We start from the raw sequence: 23,594 nt of genomic DNA, 5'->3' as shown, positions 1-23,594 counted from the left end.
GTGGTTCAAACAGACAGTTCCAACTCTGACAGATCTCTGCCGATGCCATGCAGTACTACTACGTGGTGAGCTCATTTGACCAGGACACAGCAGTAAGGGTTGTTGATTTCCTGCAGCAGCCTTCAGATCAGGGCAAATACGATGCCCTCAAAGAGCTCTTAACCCGCACTTTGGGCTGTCATGGTATGAACGCGTCGCCTGACTGCTGCACATGGACGGCCTGGGGGACAGGGCCATCCATGAGTGACATGCTGGCTTTGGCCAAGGGGCACAACCTTGCCTGTTCCTCAAGCAGGTTTTCCTTAATGCAGAAATGTGTCATCTGCAAGAAATGCAAGTTGAAAGAAAATAACGTTTGTGCTTACTTTTCTCATAAATTTCATTAGAAGGGATTTTTATTTCCAGATTTTATGGAGTTAATTAGTGAATTCCATGAGGTCAAATTTCCATTGCATGAACTGTTGTAATGTGGGTCGCCTATAATCTATTTTGATTGTTGGTTAGGTTATGATTGAGAAGGGAAAATTCCCTATTCATGTGAATAAAATAGTTTAGTAAAATAGTTTAATCCCAAAAACACCACCTCTAAAGTTACAGCATTCTCTCAGTATTCTACTGTTATTAACCAAAATGACATATTCACATTTTGAAGGAGGTTTGAACCAATGGCCCTTTGGTTTTTTTTAAAGATAGGATTTTGCATGAATTTAAGTAATGAATGTGACATTTTAAAGAGTTTTAATTTTTCTTTCTTGTCCTTCATTAAAATGAACTATTCTTTATAGATACTGGACAGTTTAGGACACACTGTCAAGATTATAAATGAATGTGATTTCTCTTTTATGAGTTATTAATACAAATGAACAATTCTTAGGAATATTTTTTGCAGGAGGTCTTCATAGATTTAGTTAAGATAAACACTGACATTAATCTTGAAAGATGTGAATTGTTTGAAGATTCTGTGACCTTTTGAGCAAAGTATTAAAAGTTTCATATGACATTTCCGTTGGTAATATGCTCCAGCTGTCAATTATATCTCTGAGGAATATCACCAAAAGACACCACAGTATTCCTTTGTGCAGGCCTTCAAAGATCTTACCAGTTGAAAGTCCAGGTGCCAGTGAAATGCCATTCCATTTTGATGAACGGAATTCATGTGCTATGAACTAAATAACAACTGTGATGTAACGGAAAATGAAAATGTGACGTTTTATTCAAAAGGAAATGCTGTCTAATATTTGCTTAACATTGTATTTAAAGTTCAGCATTATTTTTAGGGGTTTTTTTCACTCAAGAAAAAGTGACGTTTTGGCAAAGCAGTCGGTGGTGATAAGTTTATTGTCACACAAATTGTACAGTCTACATATGTGTCAAAATTCTTGCTGCTGCTGAACAGGTTCTTGTAAAGGGAAACTATAAAATAGTAACTATAAATTAATTTAAATTTAGAAATGCAGCGCGGTAACAGGTCATTTCGGCCCACGAGTACATGCCGCCCAATTTACACCCAATAAATTTAATTGAATTAAATTTAAAAGGATAATAAATACATAGATATACATATAAATATTTGCATCAATCTTAGTGAACTGCAATCGTGCAAACATTGCTTTTATGATAACTGAGCAGTCTTTGATGAATGAACCAAGGGGAGGTTAAAAAAAAAAGTCTGATAGCCGTTGGGAAGAAACTGTCCTTGAATTGGTTTTCCAGCTTCTGTACCTTCTGCTCAAATGTAGAAGGTTGAAACCAGTGTGGTGGACATCTTTTATGATGTTGGCTTTGTTATTGAGGAAGCACCTCACATGGATGTCTTTAATGGAGAACCTGTGATGGATCTAGTAATGATTAATACCTCTGCAGCCTTCTTCATTTCTAAGCAGTCGAAATCCCAAACAAGGCTATGTTGCAACTCATCACTATACTTTGCACAGTGCATCTGTAAATGTTTGATAGTATCTGATGACATGCCAAATCCCCTTAGAAGGTGTTGGGGAGCCTTGATGTGCTGGCTCCAGGAGATTTCTCCCAGGACCTTGAAGGTTCTGACTCACTCCATCTTCTTCCCCATCAATGAAAATTAGTGTGTGGTCCCCTGTCCTCTCCTTCCTAAAATCAGCAATCAGCTCCTCAGTCTCGGTGTCATTGAGAGCAAGATTAGTGTTCTGGCTCCACCCAACAAGATTTTCGATCTCCATCGTGTATTCTGACTCATGATTTCTAGTTATTTGGCCATCAACAGTGGTGTCGTCAGCAAATTTGTAAATTGAGTTGGAGCTGAACTTGGCTGCTCAGTTATGGATGTACAAGGAATAGCATAGCAGACTAAGCATGCAGTCTTGGGGTGCCCTATGTTAATGATCAGAGAAGAGGAGGAGGTGATGTTGCAGATCCACAGTGATTGGGCTCTGCTGATGAGGAAGTCGAGGATTCAATTGCAGAGGAATAAACTGGGTTCCAGGTCATGAGTTTTGCTGCTATGATGGTGTGAATGCAGAACTGTAGTCAGTGAGCAACAGCCTGATGTAGATATTCCTGTGATCTAGAATCTTACACAAGATTGCAAGATGTCATCTGCCATTGGCCTGTTATGACCAGATTCGGCATCAGAACAAGTCTAATCAGGGGGCATTAAGGTAACTGTGGGGTAGTGGCACAAACTGATGTTCAAAGACTCACTTAGTGTTGGGGGGGGGGGGAAACAGTAGCCATTCCTGCCATGAACCTCCTCTGTGTGCTGCCGTCACACTTCCCCCCTCCTTATGGTGCAACAGACAAACACATGCTTATAGTGCGTAGAGATGAAACCACGTGACGTTAGTGCTGCAGGTGGGGTGGAGGCACATACTCATTTGCCCCTTGGGGCCGATCGTGGTTGTGCAAATAGGTTAACTGAAGTAGGTACAGGTCCTTCCTGAGACAGGAGTTGATTCACTCCATATGCAACTAATCAAAGCACTTCATCACAGTAGATGTCAATGCCACCAGATGACAGTCATTGAGGCATGACACCTTGCTCTTGGCCACAGGAATGAAGCAGGTGGGGACCTCTGACCACTCTAGCAAGAGGTTGAAAAAGTATGCAAAAACTCCATTGGCTCACATCTTGAGGACATGGCCAGGTATACCACCTGGGCCAAATTCACCCTCCAGAAGGTTCTGTACATATCAGCCTCAGAGACTGGAAGAACAGAGTTCCGGGGCTGTTGGGGCTTGCGAGAATTCTTCATTATTTTCTCTTTTGAAGTGAGCATGCAAGAAATTGAGCTTATCCAGAAGAGATGTTTTGCAATTAATGATGCTTCCTTTTATCGTCTTATTGGATGTAATCATGTACTAGCCCTGACAGTAGCCCTAGAAGTAAAACATGAAAATTTGCAGACATGGTGGTTGAAGTAAAAACTCAATGCTGAGAAACTCAGCAGGTCAAACAGTGTCCTTTATACATCAAAGATAAAAATATATAACCATTGTTTCAGGCTTGAGCTCTTCATCAAGGAATGGAAAAATGTTGGCAAGTGTCTGAATTAAAGGGTAAGGGGGAGGTGTAGTCGCAATGGCAGGAGGTGACAGATGGAGAAGGGAGGGGGCAGCAGCAAGCAAAGGGAGGAGGGATGGCTAGGTGAATAGAGAGAGGAGTGGAGAACTGACGGGGAAGGGAAGGCGATGGGAAAAGACATTGGGTCATGTTTGGTGCAAAACTGCATAATTAATGAGCAGATTGTTATCTACTGAAAAAAGTCCCAGTTTTTGGAGGTTGCTGGTTTTTGGAATTCCGAATAAAAGGTTAGGTACCTGTACCAACAAGGAAGTCGATTCAAACAGCCACAAGAAAGCATTAAATATCTGGGGATTAAAGTAGATAAAAATTTACACAACTTGTACAAACTTAATTGTCTCCTTTTGCTCTGGATGATTGAGGATGCTCCAGATGATTGGTTAGATGGAGAACGCTGCCCATAACATTGATGGGCAGAGGCAACTGTGTTAGATTGAAGGTGATACCAGGGCTCCAATATCTTTTCCAATTGTTACCCATTTCATTGCCTCAGGTTTTTTTTAAAGCACTCAACAAGTCCATCAGAAAATTTCTGTGAAATGGGAAAATGGATAGAATTTCCATCTATGAGACCATCTATGTTTCTATCTTGATGTAGTAACGTGGAGATTCTAATTCATTGGTTTTCAAACTACCCTCCCTAAACTCACATTCCACCTTAAGCAATGCTTATGCCAAATGTGATCTGTGATTGGTAAGGGATTGTTTAAGGTGGTATGTCAATGGGAAGGGAAGGTTGAGAACCACTGCTCTTGACCCAATTGTTACCAAAATATTTTGCTTGAGAAAAATTGGCATTGGCCCATTTCCTTTAGAGTTATGAAACCATTCACATAACAAGTCAATTAGATATGATTAAAACTTTGGTTTTCAAACTTTCTTTTTCACTCACATACCACCTAAGCAATCCCTTACTAACCACATAGCGTTTAATGGATTGCTTTTGCTTAAGGTGGAATGTGAGTTTAGGGGGGCAGTTTAAAAACCACTTCTAATTCAACAGGTGAATGTGTGTAAATTTATCTCTAAGATATATTACATATTCCAAAGTGAGGGCCCGAAGCCAGGCTTAAGCAAATTGAGGGAGAGATGAAAGTCGGACGTGAGCACAACAATTAATGAAGAGTGGTGGCAAGACCTGTGTCTGGGCAGTGTGACTGGGGTCATCAATGCCTGATACAGGTGGGTGCACTACAACCTCTTACACCAGCTGTACCTCACACTGCAAAAATTACACAAATCAAAGCCTGAAATTTCAGAAATGTGCTTTAGGTGTGGTGTGCAGCTGGAACTTTTGTCCATTCCACCTGGCTATGTACAAAGGTGAGATCCTTCTGGGAAGACCTAGGGGACATTCTGAAAAAAATTACAAAAATGGATTTTCCACTGGATCCAGAGTTGTACCTTCTGGGAGATATTGGGGGAGTGCGGTTCAGACTGGAAAAAATACCAAATTCAGTTCGTGAAGGCCGCCTTGGTGGTTCGTGGAAGTCTGACTCCCAACTAAATACCACATGATGGAATGTGAAAATGTAGAATTAAATTCCTCTCGAGAAAATCACATATAATCTATAGAGAAAACATGACACGTTCATTAGAGTATGGCAACTTTACTTGAAATATATTGGCTCTCAGATTAATTCCCCCCCCAATAGGGATACTGCAATAATCTGTCCCCAGCAGGGAAATGAGGGTGACTAATGAAACGTGACATGGCGCAGACGCCTTCTGGTTTTTTTTTAATTTCTTTTCAGTTTTTCATCTTTGTTACTTAGTCATTATCATTCCTAGGTTTTTCTTCTTCCTAGCTTTCTGTAGGGGTCGTTGGCCTCAGTATAAATTAATTGACTGTATTTTCAGCTGTATGTGAAGGGGGGATGGGGAGGGGTTAAATATAGACTCTGTATATACATATGAATGTTGGAAAGATTGAATTATTTGTTGAATTTTGTGAGACTATGAAAATGAAAAATAAAATATTCAAAAATATTAGCCTTTTATCGATATTCCCTTTTCCACAAATTTAAACATACAAAAAGAAAATGTTAAATGATTTTTTAAACAAAACAACAAATAATTATAGAAATTAAGACCATCTTTTTAACTAATTACAGTGTTTCGAGGCTTATTTTTGTGAGGCATCTTGGAGGTGTTTTGGCCGTTGCTAATATCAGAGGAGGAGGAGAATATGGAGAGTCCTGGCATAAAGGTACTATATGCAATTAATTGTGTACACATTATTTACTGCATAATGACATTTCTAATATATTTTCTTTTGGAGCCTGTGTTTCTTCTTTATTGCCAGGTGTCAATGTCCAGTCAGTTGATTCTAAATCACGTGATGTGCAGATTCAGTGGATTTTTCAATGCGCTTTATGCTTGAAATAAACCTATATACCTCTGTTACGTGTCCAAATGAATGTGCCTTCACTTTCCAGTTTAAGTCATTTGAAATTAATTACATAAATAATAAGGCTTGCTAAACATCCCAAACAAGCCATTAAATTATTATTGTTTTAGCCACCTCCTTGAAGAACTGTAGGTTTGAATGATAAAATTATTACTTCCAAACCCATGATGATTTTCCCCCGACACCTGTTCTCCTTTTAGATTTTTATTTATAGAATCCTATAAAGCCCTCAAGCATTTTGTCCCAATATGAATGTTAGACTAAACTCTATAATTCCTGGATTCTTTTTGAATGCCAAAATGATATGCTTAGAGAGCTCTTAAAAATCTCATCATCTGTGCTTTGATTCCTTGTTTAATATGTTGATTTGTTTCTTGTCTGAATTTGATGTTAAATTTTGCTGCCAATATTCCTATGAACATTTAAAAATAATTTTGTTTAAAATATGTTGGTTACATTGGTGACTGGTTGTAAGCTCAGGAAGGGCTGCAACTGAGCTACAATGAATTGGTCTAAGAGGGAGTCAAGGATACAAGAGAGTCACATTGAAGAGAAAAAAAACATGTAAGTCGTGAAATGGCTAGATCAGATTTGCTTCTGTTAATTTGCTAGAAATTTAAATGCAGCATACTGGATTTTAAAGAATATTTATTTGTTGGTAACATATACACATAATATCAGCTAAAATGATCAGTAAATAACATTCATAAAATGTTTATTGCAGTTCATACTCTTTATTGTAATGGCAAAATAAGGGAACAATGAAGTTTATTAAAATTATTACTTACAACCAACAAAATATTTTTCATATCTCAAAAAGATATATTACTTGAAAATGTGCTTTCATATTATTCAGAAATCCAGATGGTTTGGCATCTGGCTCATCGGATATTGTTTGCCAATCTCCCTTTAAGCTCATCAAGCCCATTTCCTGTTCTTCCTTATTTTCCCTTCACTCTCTCCAAAAATAAGTAAGCTCTATCTTTAAACTCTCCAGATTCACTGGACATGACATTATTGTGGAACATCTTATGAAAAGTGAATAAATGTATGTTGGAAATTTAAAAGGAATAACTGTGGTGGCGCACATTCTCATGGCGAACCAGCCCCGCGTGTATCGCCATGTGGCAGGGCAGCCATAGGAAGATAGTGTCGTCAGGGGTTCTCCCTGACTCCAGCCTCCCTTCTAGCATTATGATGTCACCACGCATGTGGTGGCTGAGCCCACGCTGCCCTTAAAGGGGCGCAAGCTGAATTCGAATAAACAGGCGTTAACAGACTGTGCTTTCTCGAGCAGTGGTGACCCCGATGGGCCCAGATGTCTTTCTGGACCCAATTAACGATGGACACAGCTGAGGTAAACGCCGTAGCCCTCAAACTTCCCCCTTTCTGGTCCCATCGCCCACGAACGTGGTTCGGGCAGGCGGAGGAACAATTCCACCTGTGCAACATCTCAGCCGATGCCACAAAGTTCTACCACATCCTGGGCGCGCTGGATCAGGAGACGGCGGCGAGGGTGGACGACCTCGTACATCGACCACCAGCAGAGGGCAAATGTACCGCCCTCAAAAACCTGGTCCTGGAGAAGTTTGGCCTTACCCCCCAGCAGTGTGCGTCCAGGCTCTTACACCTGGACAGGTTAGGTGACTGCAGCCCTTCATCCTCTGCCGGAGGATCATGAGCCATGTTTCCTCTTCCGCCAGATATTCCTGGAACAAATGCCATACGATATCCAGCTACATTTGTCTGAAGAGGACTTCACTGACCCCCGTAAGGCCGCAGCCCAGGCAGATGCCCTCTGGCGCACAAAGCGGGAAAATGAGGCGGCCCTCAGCCAGGTTTCCAAACCGGGACCCTGTCGACCACAGGCTGCCCCCAAGCACAAGCCAGAGGAAACCCAGTCAACATGGTGCTTTTACCACCAGCGCTGGGGAGCGCAAGCCCGTAAGTGCCGCCAACCCTGCAATTTTCAGAGAAATGACCAGGCCGGCCTCTGTTGATGGCTGCAACAGTTGGCCACGTGAACAGTCTCCTTCATGTCACCCTGGACATGGGGGGGAAGGAGGAACTTTTTACTGTGGACCACTTAAAAGCCACTCATTTGGACTTATCCCAGCCGGTGCAAATGGCCATGCCCAAGCGCCGAGGCCGGCAGCCAAAGCGGCGGGACGCTTAGCCGGTTCTGGGGGGTGTTTGAATGGTGGCGCATATTCTCATGGCGAACCGGCCCCATGTGCATCGCCATGTGGCGGGGCAGCCATAGGAAGATGGCGTCATCAGGGGTTCTCCCAGACTCCAGCCTCCCTTCTAGCGCACGCACGTGGTGGCTCAGCCCGCGCTATCCTTAAAGGGGCGCGCACTGAATTCGAATAAACAGTCGTTAATGACCATGGGTGTGGTGACTGCTTTCTCCAGCAGTGCAGAGCACCTCATAACCTTCAATAATCTAAAAAAAATGACAGTCCAGTACCAAGGGTACTTGATTATTGGAATTTATTATATAACTATTGGCAAGACAGATGCCAAATTGAATGAAAAACATCAAATGTTTTCATGGATCACAAGATCATTATACTTTAGATTCCACAGTTCACAAAAATACAGTTGATTTTGTTTTAAGTTGTATTTTCTATCTTGTGCATTTTTATTGTTATAAAAAATAATTTGAATTTGGAATGTTGACAGTCATTACTAATTGACATGAAATAAAGTAGATGATAATTTTTTTTTAAAAACCTTTAAATTGTGATTTATTTCACATTATTTACTGCATAATGACATTTCTAATATATTTTCTTTTGGAGGTTGTGTTGCTTCTTTATTGCCAGGTGTCAATGTCCAGTCTGTTGATTAAATCATATGATCTGCAGATTCAGTGGATTTTTCAATGTGCTTTATGCTTGAAATAAACCTCTGTTATGTCTCCGAATGAGTACTTCTGAGTCCCAGGAATGATGTGTAAATTTCAAGTAAAGCAACATTTGTATTGCCCACTTCACTCTACTTGTTGCTTCTTCATTGTTGTTTCAATTCCATTTATTCTCTTCTGCTCCATCTCTAACCACCTCTTTCTCACCACCTCTCTTCACATCTTGTTATCAATTTGACATAAATTGAAGACTTCCTTGGGGAAATTCACTAAAAACTTTCCATATCTTATAGAATTTTTGTTTTTGAGACTTGCATATGTCCGGCTGCACCAAACGTCTCATCTTAATCTATTTCTGGGGCACTCTATTTGTTTAGATTTATTCCTTCCCTGATTCAAAGTTGCCTGCAAGCCTTCTGCAATGGATTCATTTCCAGGGCCAAAATTCCCATGCACAATGATACCTAGATTTACTCTTTTCTCTCCTTTAAATTTATTACTGTGCATATGGTGGAAACTGAGGAATGACTGATTTCTTGTAGCATCATATCATATCTTTTATAGCCAACCTAGAAACATTTTCTTGCCTCAGTTCTGCTTCCTTCTGAAAATCCAAAGAATATTGAAACTATGAGTTAGAAGTTTTTAATAACTACAGTATTTAAATGGCCTTTATGGAGAGCCTGCTGTGATGGGCAGACTCTTCATCCTATGTTGAGATATTGTGTATTAGAATAAAAATTATATGGTACTACGAATGTAAAATAAATTCTCTTGATTGTGTGGTACATGCAAGAATTGTTACTTTGAGTTGGAGCAAGTTGCTTTTGAGTGCCAGATTAAAAAACGAATGCACACAATGCATTTCTGGTCAACAATGCAATATCTAGGGGGAGTTGTACCATTTGATTATTGATACATTCTGAATGAATACATTATTTACATAATGCACATAATGCAACTGAAATATTAGTATTTCCATTAAATAAATGTTTAATCCAGCAATTCACTCTTCCAGGGATATTCTCAAATACTGAAGAGTATTTTCATTAGATCCGAACAGTTAATGAGTATGTTCAGTGGGTTTCAGAGTTAACTCATTCCTCTTAAAGAACATATTCCTCACCCCCTTCTTTTCTTTTTCTTTGGCTTGGCTTCGTGGACGAAGATTTATGGAGGGGTATGTCCACGTCTGCTGCAGGCTCGTTGGTGACTGACAAGTCCGATGCGGGATAGGCAGACAGGGTTGCAGTGGTTGCAAGGGAAAATTGGTTGGTTGGGGTTGGGTTTTTCCTCCTTTGTCTTTTGACAGTGAGATGGGCTCTGCGGTCTTCTTCAAAGGAGGTTGCTGCCCGCCGAACTGTGAGGTGCCAAGATCCACGGTTGGAGGCGATATCAGCCCACTGGCGGTGGTCAACGTGGCAGGCACCAAGAGATTTCTTTAAGCAGTCCTTGTACCTCTTCTTTGGTGCACCTCTGTCTCAGTGGCCAGTGGAGAGCTCGCCATAGAACACGATCTTGGGAAGGCGATGGTCCTCCATTTTGGAGACGTGACCCACCCAGCGCAGTTGGGTCTTCAGCAGCATGAATTCGATGCTTGCAGACTCTGCCAGCTCGAGTACTTCGCCCCTATAAGCTTTACAAAGGATATTTTTAAAGAGCAAAGTGAGTATAATGGATGTTAAGAACTAAATGAAACTGAAGCATCTAAAAGTGGAAAAGGAATTCTGTTTACCTCATTTGTCAATTCAGCCTTGAATCACATATAAAAGAATGCTTCCATTAATACAACAAAAGTGTCTTGTTGGCGATCTAAATTTCTTTGTTTGGTTTCTTCTCTGTTACTGATCTGGTTTTATATTTTCTGCATTATTGTTAACTGATGTGTATCTGTACATCTGAAAAGATTTATGTTAATTAACCAATGTTCACTTTGTATTTGTCTTTTCACCTTTTACTAATTCCTGCAGATAACGGGTCTGCATTTCCAAAGTTCTTAATGAACTGAAGGTTTTTGAGAATTTATTGTCATGAACAAGTCATAAAATTCGGTGTTTTGTGACAGAATCATAGTGCAAACATTCATATTATAACCATCTTACAACATGACTATAAAAAAAGTAAAAATAATTGCACAAAAAGTAAGGTAATGTCTATGGTTCATTGATTATTCTCTGATGACCGTGGGGAAGAAGTTGTCCTTGTGCCGTTGAGTGCTCGTCTTTAGGCTCCTGAACCTTTTACCAGATGGTAGCAAAGTGCAGAGTACATGGCCTGGTTGATGGGGGTGTTTGAGGATAGACTTTTTAAGTCACTCCCTCATGTAGATGTCTTCAATGAAGTGAAGTCTGGTGCCTGTGATGTCGCAGTTAACAACTCTCTGGAGTTTATTCTTGTCCTAAGAGTTGGCACCTCCATATCAGACAGTTATACAACCAGCCAGAATGCTCTCCACGGTACACCTGTGGAAGTTTACGAGTGTCTTTAGTGATATACTGAATCTCCTCAGACACCTCACAAAGTATAGCCATTGGTAAGCCTTCTTTGTGATTGCATCAACGTAGAGGCTCCAGAACAGATCCTCGGAGTTGTTGATACCCAGGAATTTGAAGTTCTTGACCCTCTCCACTACCCAATGAAGACTAGGTCGTGTTCACCTGACTTCCTCCTAAAGTCCACACTCATCTCCTAGGTTGAGCGCAAGGTTGTTGTCATTACACCATTCAACAAGCTGATCTATCTCCCTCCTGTCTGCTTGCTCATTAACATTTTTGATTTGCTGACAACTCTGGTGTCATTGGCAAACTTGTAGATGGCATTGGAATTGTGCCTGGCCACTCAGTCATGGGTGTATAACAAGTAGAGCAATGGGCCTAGCACACATTCTTGGGGTTTGCCTGTGTTAATAATGAGGAGGTGATGTTTCCAATTCATCCTGACCATAGTCTTCTGATGAGAAAGTCTAGGATCCAGTAGCAGAGGTGGGTACAGAGGCCTAGAGTTTGTAGCTTCTTGACCAGCTCCGAGACAATAATGGTATTGAAAGCCAAGCTATAGTCAATGAAGAGCAGCCGTATGTATGAATTGCTGTTCCAGAACTGCATGGAAGCCAACAATATTTAATCTGCTGTGGAGCGATTGTGATGATACATGAATTGCAGCGGGTCCATATCTTTGCTTAGATACATGTTAATTCTGGCCATGACCAGCCCCTCAAAACATTTAATCTTAACATAATTTATCATAGAAAGGATTCCTTTCAACAGTTTTGATGCAATAATCTGTGAAGCTTCCTTCCCTCCTTTTTACTTTTCTATCCAAGTCTGCAAAGGAAAATCAATGTTGTGATATATTGATGTTCTAATTTGCTCTGCACTTCTTTTACTCAGCATCATGACATCATTAAATAGTTCAGTTATGGATCTCTAAATGTGGCAAGGATTAGTTGCTGTCTTAATTTTTTTTCTGATGAAATAATTCATATATTAACCTGCTTGTAAATTAGTGTTTCAGAGTTCATCTACCCTTATTTTAGAAAATATTCCAGATGCTGTTTAGAATCAGCTTCAAGGTAAAAGTGTGGAATAGCAATTTATCCCAATAAACTAGTTTCATCCCCAAAATTCCCCTCATTTATTTCAATCCATTCTTTCTTCATAATCCTGTGTAATTGTTTATTGAAACAATTTCTATAATTTGTCTTGATGTTAATCTGAATACCTTATTTTGAAAATTATAATTTTAATTGAGTGAAGAACATACCATCTGACTTTTATTTGTTTTCAATATGTATATTGTTTTTATGCACTTCATGACGTTGATCAACCTGCAATAAATGTTTTACTATTTGCTCTCTCAGTTTGACCTTGAAGTTTCCTCAGAAGTCCCAGAGTAATACATGTGATTTCTTGCCCTCCAATTCTAGTTGACAACAAATAAAATTCAGTAGCTTAATGTGCTTTAATTTACTGCAATTAAATTTGTGTTAGCTCAGTGAGCCCATCCATTAGTTTTTCTAATTCCAATTCCTGGCCAATCTAGCAAGAGTCTAGTGCTTTGAGAATTGTACCCCTGGGATTTGGTTAGCTAAACTGGGAAGGAAACTATAAAAAATGAAGAGAGTCAAACAGATCAAAAATTAGAAAAGTCTGGATACAGCCATGTCAAATTTGGAGTATTGTTTTCATTTATGGTCACCTAACGACAGGAAAGATATCAATAAGATTGAATGATTGCAGAGTAGATTTACTAGGAAGTTGCCTGGACTTCATGAACTGAGTTACAGCGAAAGGTTAAACAGATTAGGACTTAGAACAAGGGGAGATTTGATAAAGATATTTAAAATTATATGGGGTACAGAAAGAAGTAGCTGTTTTCCACCAGAGGACATGGGTGAAGAGTGAAAAGAGGGAAAATTTTAGGGGGAACATGAGGGGGAACTTCTTCAAACAAAGAGAGGTGGGTGTGGGTGTAGATAAGTGGGACTCGGCAACATAATAGTTCAGCACAAACTAGAAGGGCCTGTTTCTCTGCTGTAATTCTGTGGTTCTAAATCGCAAATAAGGACTCAATTATTGTTTGATGGTTTTATTAAGGCATTTAGAAGCAACAATTCACAAAATTGCAACAATAAAACTATCAGATGTTTCAAATGGTATCACTGGAACAGAGTAGAAATGAGCTATGGTGCGTGAGCATAGCCTACACAAGAAGCAGGAGTAAAAAGTAGCCATTCAGACCCTCGCATTTATTAAGATGGCTGATCTGATCTTTGGGCTAAACACAATTTTTCCTCCTCTCAGTTACCCTTGATACTACTGTAATCCAAAAATGTATTAAATCTTAAACATACTTAATAACAGAATTTACAACTTTCCGATTGAGAGACTTCCAATGATCCTCTGGGAGATGAACAGTTTTTGGCTCCTCTACCAGTGAAAATATCCTCACTTTACAAAGCCATCAGATCTGATGATTTCAATGAGAATCCCTCTCATTTTACTAGCTACTCAATTTCTCCTCATAAGTTAATCCACATATCCCCGGAATCAACTGGTGTATATTTGCGGCAGTCGCTAAGGCAAAGCTCTGTGGAAGAAAATTTGCATAATGTGTGCTACGGTATAGAACAAGTTTTGTGCAGTTTTGGGAGAAAATGTACTGTAATTGTAGTATATTTATTGTTCAGTTGAAGATTGGAAAATAAGAGAACCCAAAGCAAACCTAAAAAAAAAAATCTCAGATTATACTATAAAACGTAGCAATTTTTAAGTAAAAGGTCCTGGAAACATTTTTTTTAAATATGGATGTTTGAATTAAGATCAAGAGGAGTGAAAAAGACATGCTGACGGTGGATTTTGAGAAGCGGTGGAGTAAGAAAGTTAACAGGGCTCGGTGAAATTCAAAGCATTGGAATTAAATGATTGAAGATACAGGTACCACAAATATTAAAGAAATTTCTTTTAACAATATCCTATCCCAATTTGATTTTGAGTGTAGTTTCTGCTCTAAGTGAAGAAGTGTGGTAGCCAATTTACATGCAAAGTAGTCCCATTAAACAATGTAATGACGAGATAAACTGTGATTGTGATATTACCCAGATTCTAATCCAATACTGAATCACTAAATTTAAAACAAAAAAAAATGTATTCAAAAGGATAAATGTTGGACAAGAATTTCTCCTGTATTCTTGGAACTTTTTTTGTCCATCTGAAAATGCAGAAGCATAACAATTCATACAAAATGCATCACTCCTACAGTACTGGGATTTGATCTTAGATTTTGTGTTTTAAGACGAGTTAAATTTGATGACTTAAAGTTAAGAGTATAACCATTAATCAATTAGATGAGAGGATCCAATTTGTCAGAAATAGTAGCAGAGCAAGAAATTTTGTAGGTTTCAAAAAATAAGCATGAAACAAAATATAAGATGGTTGTTGGATTATCGTGAGTACATTGTGGTTATTGTGAGTACATTGTGGTTCCTGTGAGTACATTGTTGGATTATTGTGAGTACATTGTGGTTATTGTGAGTATATTGTTGGATTATTGTGAGTACATTGTGGTTATTGTGAGTACATTGTTGGATTATTGTGAGTACATTGTGGTTATTGTGAGTACATTGTGATTATTGTGAGTACATTGTGATTATTGTGAGTACATTGTTGGATTATTTTGAGTACATTGTGGTTATTGTGAATACATTGTGATTATTGTGAGTACATTCTGATTATTGTGAGTACATAGTGGTTATTGTGAGTACATTGTGATTATTGTGAGTACATTGTGGTTATTGTGAGTACATTGTGATTATTGTGAGTACATTGTGATTATTGTGAGTACATTGTGATTATTGTGAGTACATTGTGATTATTGTGAGTACATTGTGGTTATTGTGAGTACATTGTGATTATTGTGAGTACATAGTGGTTATTGTGAGTACATTGTGATTATTGTGAGTACATTGTGGTTATTGTGAGTACATAGTGGTTATTGTGAGTACATTGTGATTATTGTGAGTACATTGTGGTTATTGTGAGTACATTGTGATTATTGTGAGTACATTGTGATTATTGTGAGTACATTGTGGTTATTGTGAGTACATTGTGATTATTGTGAGTAGATTGTGATTATTGTGAGTACATTGTGATTATTGTGAGTACATTGTGATTATTGTGAGTACATTGATTATTGTGAGAACATTGTGATTATTGTGAGAACATTGTGATTATTGTGAGAACATTGTGATTATTGTGAGTACATTGTGGTTACTGTGAGAACATTGTGATTATTGTGAGAACATTGTGATTATTGTGAGTACATAGTGGTTATTGTGAGTACATTGTGATTATTGTGAGTACATTGTGATTATTGTGAGTACATAGTGGTTATTGTGAGTACATTGTGATTATTGTGAGTACATTGTGGTTATTGTGAGTACATAGTGGTTATTGTGAGTACATTGTGGTTATTGTGAGTACATTGTGATTATTGTGAGTACATTGTGATTATTGTGAGTACATTGTGGTTATTGTGAGTACATTGTGATTATTGTGAGTACATTGTGATTATTGTGAGTACATAGTGGTTATTGTGAGTACATTGTGATTATTGTGAGTACATAGTGGTTATTGTGAGTACATTGTGATTATTGTGAGTACATTGTGATTATTGTGAGTACATTGTGGTTATTGTGAGTACATTGTGATTATTGTGAGTACATTGTGATTATTGTGAGTACATTGTGATTATTGTGAGTACATTGTGATTATTGTGAGTACATAGTGGTTATTGTGAGTACATTGTGATTATTGTGAGTACATTGTGATTATTGTGAGTACATAGTGGTTATTGTGAGTACATTGTGATTATTGTGAGTACATTGTGATTATTGTGAGTACATTGTGATTATTGTGAGTACATTGTGATTATTGTGAGTACATTGTGGTTATTGTGAGTACATTGTGATTATTGTGAGTACATAGTGGTTATTGTGAGTACATTGTGATTATTGTGAGTACATAGTGGTTATTGTGAGTACATTGTGATTATTGTGAGTAGATTGTGATTATTGTGAGTACATAGTGGTTATTGTGAGTACATTGTGATTATTGTGAGTACATTGTGATTATTGTGAGTACATTGTGATTATTGTGAGTACATTGTGATTATTGTGAGTACATTGATTATTGTGTGAACATTGTGATTATTGTGAGAACATTGTGATTATTGTGAGAACATTGTGATTATTGTGAGTACATTGTGGTTACTGTGAGAACATTGTGATTATTGTGAGAACATTGTGATTATTGTGAGTACATAGTGGTTATTGTGAGTACATTGTGATTATTGTGAGTACATTGTGATTATTGTGAGTACATAGTGGTTATTGTGAGTACATTGTGATTATTGTGAGTACATTGTGATTATTGTGAGTACATAGTGGTTATTGTGAGTACATTGTGATTATTGTGAGTACATTGTGATTATTGTGAGTACATAGTGGTTATTGTGAGTACATTGTGATTATTGTGAGTACATAGTGGTTATTGTGAGTACATTGTGATTATTGTGAGTACATTGTGATTATTGTGAGTACATTGTGATTATTGTGAGTACATAGTGGTTATTGTGAGTACATTGTGATTATTGTGAGTACATTGTGGTTATTGTGAGTACATTGTGATTATTGTGAGTAGATTGTGATTATTGTGAGTACATTGTGATTATTGTGAGTACATTGTGATTATTGTGAGTACATAGTGGTTATTGTGAGTACATTGTGATTATTGTGAGTACATTGTGATTATTGTGAGTACATTGTGATTATTGTGAGTACATAGTGGTTATTGTGAGTACATTGTGATTATTGTGAGTACATTGTGGTTATTGTGAGTACATTGTGATTATTGTGAGTAGATTGTGATTATTGTGAGAACATTGTGATTATTGTGAGAACATTGTGATTATTGTGAGAACATTGTGATTATTGTGAGTACATTGTGATTATTGTGAGTACATAGTGGTTATTGTGAGTACATTGTGATTATTGTGAGTACATAGTGGTTATTGTGAGTACATTGTGATTATTGTGAGTACATTGTGATTATTGTGAGTACATTGTGATTATTGTGAGTACATTGTGATTATTGTGAGAACATTGTGATTATTGTGAGTACATTGTGATTATTGTGAGTACATTGTGATTATTGTGAGTACATTGTGATTATTGTGAGAACATTGTGATTATTGTGAGTACATTGTGATTATTGTGAGTACATTGTGGTTATTGTGAGTACATTGTGGTTATTGTGAGTACATTGTGATTATTGTGAGAACATTGTGATTATTGTGAGAACATTGTGATTATTGTGAGAACATTGTGATTATTGTGAGTACATAGTGGTTATTGTGAGTACATTGTGATTATTGTGAGTACATTGTGATTATTGTGAGTACATTGTGATTATTGTGAGTACATTGTGATTATTGTGAGTACATTGTGATTATTGTGAGTACATTGTGATTATTGTGAGTACATTGTGATTATTGTGAGAACATTGTTGGATTATTGTGAGTACATTGTGGTTATTGTGAGTACATTGTGATTATTGTGAGTACATAGTGGTTATTGTGAGTACATTGTGATTATTGTGAGTACATTGTGATTATTGTGAGTACATTGTGATTATTGTGAGTACATTGTGATTATTGTGAGTACATTGTGGTTATTGTGAGTACATTGTGATTATTGTGAGTACATTGTGATTATTGTGAGTACATTGTGATTATTGTGAGTACATAGTGGTTATTGTGAGTACATTGTGATTATTGTGAGTACATTGTGATTATTGTGAGTACATTGTGATTATTGTGAGTACATTGTGATTATTGTGAGTACATTGTGGTTATTGTGAGTACATTGTGATTATTGTGAGTACATAGTGGTTATTGTGAGTACATTGTGATTATTGTGAGTACATAGTGGTTATTGTGAGTACATTGTGATTATTGTGAGTACATAGTGGTTATTGTGAGTACATTGTGGTTATTGTGAGTACATTGTGATTATTGTGAGTACATAGTGGTTATTGTGAGTACATTGTGGTTATTGTGAGTACATTGTGATTATTGTGAGTACATAGTGGTTATTGTGAGTACATTGTGGTTATTGTGAGTACATTGTGATTATTGTGAGTACATAGTGGTTATTGTGAGTACATTGTGGTTATTGTGAGTACATTGTGATTATTGTGAGTACATAGTGGTTATTGTGAGTACATTGTGATTATTGTGAGTACATTGTGATTATTGTGAGTACATAGTGGTTATTGTGAGTACATTGTGATTATTGTGAGTACATAGTGGTTATTGTGAGTACATTGTGATTATTGTGAGTACATAGTGGTTATTGTGAGTACATTGTGGTTATTGTGAGTACATTGTGATTATTGTGAGTACATAGTGGTTATTGTGAGTACATTGTGGTTATTGTGAGTACATTGTGATTATTGTGAGTACATAGTGGTTATTGTGAGTACATTGTGATTATTGTGAGTACATTGTGATTATTGTGAGTACATAGTGGTTATTGTGAGTACATTGTGATTATTGTGAGTACATAGTGGTTATTGTGAGTACATTGTGGTTATTGTGAGTACATTGTGATTATTTTGAGTACATTGTGATTATTTTGAGTACATTGTGATTATTGTGAGTACATTGTGATTATTGTGAGTACATTGTGGTTATTGTGAGTACATTGTGATTATTGTGAGTACATAGTGGTTATTGTGAGTACATTGTGATTATTGTGAGTACATAGTGGTTATTGTGAGTAGATTGTGATTATTGTGAGTACATAGTGGTTATTGTGAGTAGATTGTGATTATTGTGAGTACATTGTGGTTATTGTGAGTACATTGTGATTATTGTGAGTACATTGTGGTTATTGTGAGTACATTGTGGTTATTGTGAGTACATTGTGATTATTGTGAGTACATTGTGATTATTGTGAGTACATAGTGGTTATTGTGAGTACGTTGTGATTATTGTGAGTATGTTGTGGTTATTGTGAATACATTGTGATTATTGTGAGTACATTGTGATTATTGTGAGAACATTGTTGGATTATTGTGAGTACATTGTGATTATTGTGAGTACATTGTGGTTATTGTGAGTACATTGTGATTATTGTGAGTACATTGTGATTATTGTGAGTACATTGATTATTGTGAGTACATTGTGGTTATTGTGAGAACATTGTGATTATTGTGAGTACATTGTGGTTGCTGTGAGTACATTGTGATTATTGTGAGAACATTGTGATTATTGTGAGAACATTGTGATTATTGTGAGAACATTGTGATTATTGTGAGAACATTGTGATTATTGTGAGTACATTGTTGGATTATTGTGAGTACATTGTGGTTATTGTGAGTACATTGAGGTTACTGTGAGTATATTCTTGAATTATTGTGAGTACATTGTGGTTATTGTGAGTACATTGTGATTATTGTGAGTACATTGTGATTATTGTGAGTACATAGTGGTTATTGTGAGTACATTGTGATTATTGTGAGTACATTGTGGTTATTGTGAGTACATTGTGATTATTGTGAGTACATTGTGATTATTGTGAGTACATTGATTATTGTGAGAACATTGTGATTATTGTGAGAACATTGTGATTATTGTGAGAACATTGTGATTATTGTGAGAACATTGTGATTATTGTGAGTACATTGTGATTATTGTGAGTACATAGTGGTTATTGTGAGTACATTGTGATTATTGTGAGTACATTGTGGTTATTGTGAGTACATTGTGATTATTGTGAGTACATTGTGATTATTGTGAGTACATTGTGATTATTGTGAGTACATTGTGATTATTGTGAGTACATTGATTATTGTGAGAACATTGTGGTTACTGTGAGAACATTGTGATTATTGTGAGAACATTGTGATTATTGTGAGTACATTGTTGGATTATTGTGAGTACATTGTGATTATTGTGAGTACATTGTGATTATTGTGAGTACATTGTGATTATTGTGAGTACATTGTGGTTATTGTGAGTACATTGTGATTATTGTGAGAACATTGTTGGATTATTGTGAGTACATTGTGATTATTGTGAGTACATTGTGATTATTGTGAGTACATTGTGATTATTGTGAGTACATTGTGGTTATTGTGAGTACATTGTGATTATTGTGAGTACATAGTGGTTATTGTGAGTACATTGTGATTATTGTGAGTACATAGTGGTTATTGTGAGTACGTTGTGATTATTTTGAGTACATTGTGATTATTTTGAGTACATTGTGATTATTGTGAGTACATTGTGATTATTGTGAGTACATAGTGGTTATTGTGAGTACATTGTGATTATTGTGAGTACATAGTGGTTATTGTGAGTACATTGTGATTATTGTGAGTACATAGTGGTTATTGTGAGTACATTGTGGTTATTGTGAGTACATTGTGATTATTGTGAGTACATTGTGATTATTGTGAGTACATTGTGGTTATTGTGAGTACATTGTGGTTATTGTGAGTACATTGTGGTTATTGTGAGTACATTGTGATTATTGTGAGTACATTGTGGTTTTTGTGAGTACATTGTGGTTATTGTGAGTACATTGTGATTATTGTGAGTACATTGTGATTATTGTGAGTACATAGTGGTTATTGTGAGTACATTGTGGTTTTTGTGAGTACATTGTGGTTATTGTGAGTACATTGTGGTTTTTGTGAGTACATTGTGGTTATTGTGAGTACATTGTGATTATTGTGAGTACATTGTGATTATTGTGAGTACATAGTGGTTATTGTGAGTACATTGTGATTATTGTGAGTACATTGTGGTTATTGTGAGTACATTGTGATTATTGTGAGTACATTGTGGTTTTTGTGAGTACATTGTGGTTATTGTGAGTACATTGTGATTATTGTGAGTACATTGTGATTATTGTGAGTACATAGTGGTTATTGTGAGTACGTTGTGATTATTGTGAGTACGTTGTGGTTATTGTGAATACATTGTGATTATTGTGAGTACATTGTGATTATTGTGAGAACATTGTTGGATTATTTTGAGTACATTGTGATTATTGTGAGTACATTGTGGTTATTGTGAGTACATTGTGATTATTGTGAGTACATTGTGATTATTGTGAGTACATTGATTATTGTGAGTACATTGTGGTTATTGTGAGAACATTGTGATTATTGTGAGTACATTGTGGTTGCTGTGAGTACATTGTGATTATTGTGAGAACATTGTGATTATTGTGAGAACATTGTGATTATTGTGAGAACATTGTTGGATTATTGTGAGTACATTGTGATTATTGTGAGTACATTGTTGGATTATTGTGAGTACATTGTGATTATTGTGAGTACATTGTTGGATTATTGTGAGTACATTGTGGTTATTGTGAGTATATTCTTGAATTATTGTGAGTACATTGTGGTTATTGTGAGTACATTGTTGGATTATTGTGAGTACATTGTGGTTATTGTGAGTACATTGTTGGATTATTGTGAGTACATTGTGATTATTGTGAGTACATTGTTGGATTATTGTGAGTACATTGTGGTTATTGTGAGTACATTGAGGTTACTGTGAGTATATTCTTGAATTATTGTGAGTACATTGTGGTTATTGTGAGTACATTGTTGGATTATTGTGAGTACATTGTGGCGATTGTGAGTACATTGTGATTATTGTGACAACATTGTGATTATTGTGAGTACATTGTGGTTATTGTGAGTACATTGTTGGATTATTGTGAGTACATTGTGATTATTGTGAGTACATTGTGGCTATTGTGAGTACGTAGTGGTTATTGTGAGTACATTGTGGCTATTGTGAGTACATTGTGGCTATTGTGAGTACATAGTGGTTATTGTGAGTACATTGTGGTTATAGTGAGTACATTGTTGGATTATTGTGAGTACATTGTGATTATTGTGAGTACATTGTGATTATTGTGAGTACATTGTGGCTATTGTGAGTACATTGTGGTTATTGTGAGTACATTGTGGTTATTGTGAGTACATTGTGGTTATTGTGAGTGCATTGTTGGATTATTGTGAGTACATTGTTGGATTATTGTGAGTACATTGTGGTTATTGTGAGTACATTGTGATTATTGTGAGTACATTGTGGTTATTGTGAGTACATTGTGGTTATTGTGAGTGCATTGTTGGATTATTGTGAGTACATTGTGATTATTGTGAGTACATAGTGGTTATTGTGACTACATTGTGATTATTGTGAGTACATAGTGGTTATTGTGAGTACATTGTGATTATTGTGAGTACATTGTGATTATTGTGAGTACATTGTGATTATTGTGAGTACATTGATTATTGTGAGTACATTGTGGTTATTGTGAGAACATTGTGATTATTGTGAGAACATTGTGATTATTGTGAGTACATTGTGATTATTGTGAGAACATTGTGATTATTGTGAGTACATTGTGATTATTGTGAGAACATTGTGGTTATTGTGAGTACATTGTGATTATTGTGAGAACATTGTTGGATTATTGTGAGTACATTGTGATTATTGTGAGTACATTGTTGGATTATTGTGAGTACATTGAGGTTACTGTGAGTATATTCTTGAATTATTGTGAGTACATTGTGGTTATTGTGAGTACATTGTTGGATTATTGTGAGTACATTGTGGCTATTGTTAGTACATTGTGATTATTGTGACAACATTGTGATTATTGTGAGTACATTGTGGTTATTGTGAGAACATTGTGATTATTGTGAGTACATTGTGATTATTGTGAGTACATTGTGATTATTGTGAGAACATTGTGATTATTGTGAGTACATTGTGATTATTGTGAGAACATTGTGGTTATTGTGAGTACATTGTGATTATTGTGAGAACATTGTTGGATTATTGTGAGTACATTGTGATTATTGTGAGTACATTGTTGGATTATTGTGAGTACATTGAGGTTACTGTGAGTATATTCTTGAATTATTGTGAGTACATTGTGGTTATTGTGAGTACATTGTTGGATTATTGTGAGTACATTGTGGCTATTGTGAGTACATTGTGATTATTGTGACAACATTGTGATTATTGTGAGTACATTGTGGTTATTGTGAGTACATTGTGATTATTGTGAGAACATTGTGATTATTGTGAGTACATTGTGGTTATTGTGAGTACATTGTTGGATTATTGTGAGTACATTGTGATTATTGTGAGTACATTGTGGC

The 23,594-nt window shown here is 36.6% G+C and overlaps 1 protein-coding gene across 1 annotated transcript in view; it reads left to right on the top strand.

Moving 5' to 3' along the window:
* The window catches only part of LOC138737042 (prolyl endopeptidase-like), a gene marked incomplete at its 5' end in the record, with an annotated part of 185,595 nt that overhangs the window by 135,947 nt on the left and 26,054 nt on the right, over positions 1–23,594 (top strand). The window contains one exon of the mRNA XM_069887466.1: positions 5,674–5,768. Coding sequence (XP_069743567.1) covers positions 5,674–5,768 — 95 coding nt within the window. The remainder of the gene's footprint in view (positions 1–5,673; positions 5,769–23,594) is intronic.

The sequence above is a fragment of the Narcine bancroftii genome, chromosome 6, assembly GCF_036971445.1.
Source record: "Narcine bancroftii isolate sNarBan1 chromosome 6, sNarBan1.hap1, whole genome shotgun sequence".
NCBI classification, from domain to species: Eukaryota; Metazoa; Chordata; class Chondrichthyes; order Torpediniformes; family Narcinidae; genus Narcine; species Narcine bancroftii.
Note: the sequence above shows the minus strand (reverse complement) of the source record. Positions and strands in the feature narration are given on the sequence as shown.